This window comes from Terrapene carolina, unplaced genomic scaffold, assembly GCF_002925995.2.
Source record: "Terrapene carolina triunguis isolate 2854851 unplaced genomic scaffold, T_m_triunguis-2.0 Scaffold495, whole genome shotgun sequence".
Classification (NCBI taxonomy): Eukaryota; Metazoa; Chordata; order Testudines; family Emydidae; genus Terrapene; species Terrapene triunguis.
In genome coordinates, this window is record NW_020664846.1 from 1,127,956 (window position 1) to 1,130,698 (window position 2,743).

Sequence of the window (2,743 nt, forward strand, 5' to 3'; positions counted from 1 at the left end):
GCTCTCTAGGGAGCCGGAGCAGGGCCCATCCCCAAGCAGCTCCATGACAGGCTCTGGCTGGGAGGGAAGTGAGAAGTATCACACCTAGGAGTTTTATTAAAAAGGGAAGTGCTGCAGCCATCTGTTAGCACTAGACACCGAAGAGGAGTTTACACAGGATCTAAAGACAGAACAGCGATAATCCATCTGGTATAAAAATACAGGGCTCTCTCTGACTGGAGGAGAGTTACACAGCCCCTTTGTGCTGCTCCAGAGGCACCCCGAAGCCCAGCTAAGAACCCAGCCCCAGCCAGTTTCCATTAGTAAAACCAAGCCAGGCGCAATGTGAATGCCGAGCAACTCCAGCGAAGTCACTGGTGTAACGGAGCTCAGACTCTGGCCCCAGAGGAGAAGCGTTTCTGGGCAGTGCACGGAGCAGGAGGGGTCACGGACGCTTTGCTCTGGGGTGGGTGGAGGTGCAGCAGTCTCCCCACAGCCCGGCAGTGCTCTGCCACAGCTGCTCAGCTCAGGAGCTGGGGATGCCGGGATGCTGCACGGCTGCAGTGCCAGACACCAACGAGGAGCTTTTGGACACTACTAGGATCTGGGCTGGGGAAGAGAACTGCTGGCAGAACACCCCGTTCCAGTCTTCTCCTTCCAATGCTGAGATGACGAGCACCCTGCAGAGGGGGAAAGGGCGAGGAGACGCTCTTCCTCCTTTCATTGCTACACTGCCAAGGGAGGCAGCAGGATCAGGAAAGGCCTGAGGAGACTGTACTGAACAGCTGGCACTGAGGGGAGTGCTGCCCAAACGCCCAGGGAGTGGCAGCTCAGGGAACACTGCCACACAAGGGAGGTGCGAGCCCAGTCTGTACATGAGGAGAGGGGGAAGATGTCCATGCTCCAGGCATGCTGGCCTTGTCCCAGGCCTGGTCTGGCAGGCAGCGCTAAACTAAAACAGCCAAGTGGCCCCTGGGTTGATGACCCTGGGGTCCAAGGACACTTCAGCAGAAAAGCTTCATGGCCTGGGATCTGGGTGCAGCCAGCATTTTTCCACCAACTACTTCTAGATCTGCTCTGCTCCTCTTGGCCAGAGTGCAGGAAGGACGCTCTGGAGGTGAAAACACACAAACAAGGACAATAAAAGCAGAGGCCTGAGCATCACTGGACAGGCTCGCTGGCCCCTGCCACCCCTCAGAGCTTCCCAGCCCTGCAGCAAGCCCACACGTCCACAATGGAGCCCAGTTCCCACCCCCGGCACCAGCCAGTAGGTCCCACATGCTTCCTTTATAGACGTGCTGCCCTCCTCCTCTTGTGCTACGCAGGCATGAAAGCTCAAGGGGCAGTGCCAGAGCCACCGCTCGGCACAGGAGGAGGAAAGGATCTTCTGATCCATGTTTCTATTCCCCTCCTCGCCACAGTCCAGCCCCCAAGGGCCCATGCGTGCTGCTCTTTGACAGACAGGGCGGGATTCAGTGAGGCAAGGCACTCTTTGCACCCTAGGGCTGAGCATGCTTTTGGGAACAGATGGCTGTGGCGGGGGGGATGGGTACAGGCGCCCAGGGTGGGCTGCCTGGACACAATGGGGAAACACAAGGATTTGCATAAGTTGTCGAAGTTTACCCAGTCACTGCAACACTGGCATCTCAGGCAGCTCTCCCCTGTACCCCACCCTTGAGTAGAAGGGCCACTGCTCAGATGTAGCAGGGGAGGGTCATCTGGCACCTGTACTAGCCAAGGCCAGGCCTGAGCCCAGGGATGGCTCCCATTGTATATCCCCAGGCTGGAAGGCCCAGCCTGGGGGCCCTCCTTCCCCAGCCTGTCTAGCCAAGCACTGAGAAGAGACGAGGTTACCTGGGATACTTGGGGTCTGCAAGGACTTCACAGTGCTGCTCTGGAGCCTGGCAATTCGGCTCTGGCTCCGCAGCCCACCCAGCGAGCGGGAGGCAGTGCTGGAACGGAAGGCAGGGCAATTAGTGACACCCACTAGAGAGCAGGAGCCCATTTCAATCCCAGCCCCCAGGGCGGGGCTCCTGAACAGCCCCAGTCACCTCTAGGCTCTGGGGCAGCATTTACCTTCATCCCCCTCAACATCAATCCTGCCGCCATTTCCCCTGCCTCAGCCCTGGGGAGAGAAGGCCTGTTACAGGAGAGGGAGAGCAGTCAGGCTCAGAAGAGAAGCACAAGAACTGCATGCTCCAGTGGTCCCTCAGACAGTTGCTCCTCCATGGGCTTCCCTGGACAGCTGCTGGGGAACCAGAGAGGGAGGATATGGACGCACACAATCCACCAGCTGGTGATCTGGTCTTGGGCTGGCTGCCTCCAGCGAGCTCTCACCTCACAGAACGCCTTCTCTTCTGTCCCATTGCTTTAGAGACCAACGAGGATGGCTTCGGGATGCTGCCAGGTGGGATGGAGGAGCCCTTCATGGTGAACATGGGCACGGAGGCTCTGAATCCAATCAGATAACAAGTTAACACACATGCACTGAGACACTCTCCTAGACAGAATCCATCTCCTCTGGACTGTCATTGCCATTGTAAATATAGAAGAGTTCCTATAATGAAGGCAAAGCAGTGAATATAACAGGGATCGGCAACCTCTGGCATGCGGCTCACCAGGGTAAGCCCCCTGGCGGGCCGGGCCAGTTTGTTTACCTGCCGCGTCCGCAGGTTCGTCCAATTGCGGCTCCCACTGGCCGCGGTTCGCGGCTCCAGGCCAATGGGGGCTGCGGGAAGCAGCGCGGGCCGAGGGATGTGCTGGC

General features: G+C 58.4%; 1 protein-coding gene across 1 annotated transcript in view; it reads right to left on the bottom strand.

The window, feature by feature from the left end:
* Positions 1 to 901: 901 nt before the first annotated feature.
* Positions 902 to 2,743, bottom strand: part of KIF18B (kinesin family member 18B) — a 34,354-nt gene continuing 32,512 nt past the window's right edge. Inside the window, exons 14-16 of the mRNA XM_026658670.1 lie at positions 2,317 to 2,430; positions 1,834 to 1,931; positions 902 to 1,090 (exon numbers count right to left, since the gene is read on the bottom strand). Coding sequence (XP_026514455.1) covers positions 984 to 1,090; positions 1,834 to 1,931; positions 2,317 to 2,430 — 319 coding nt within the window. The 3' untranslated portion in view covers positions 902 to 983. The remainder of the gene's footprint in view (positions 1,091 to 1,833; positions 1,932 to 2,316; positions 2,431 to 2,743) is intronic.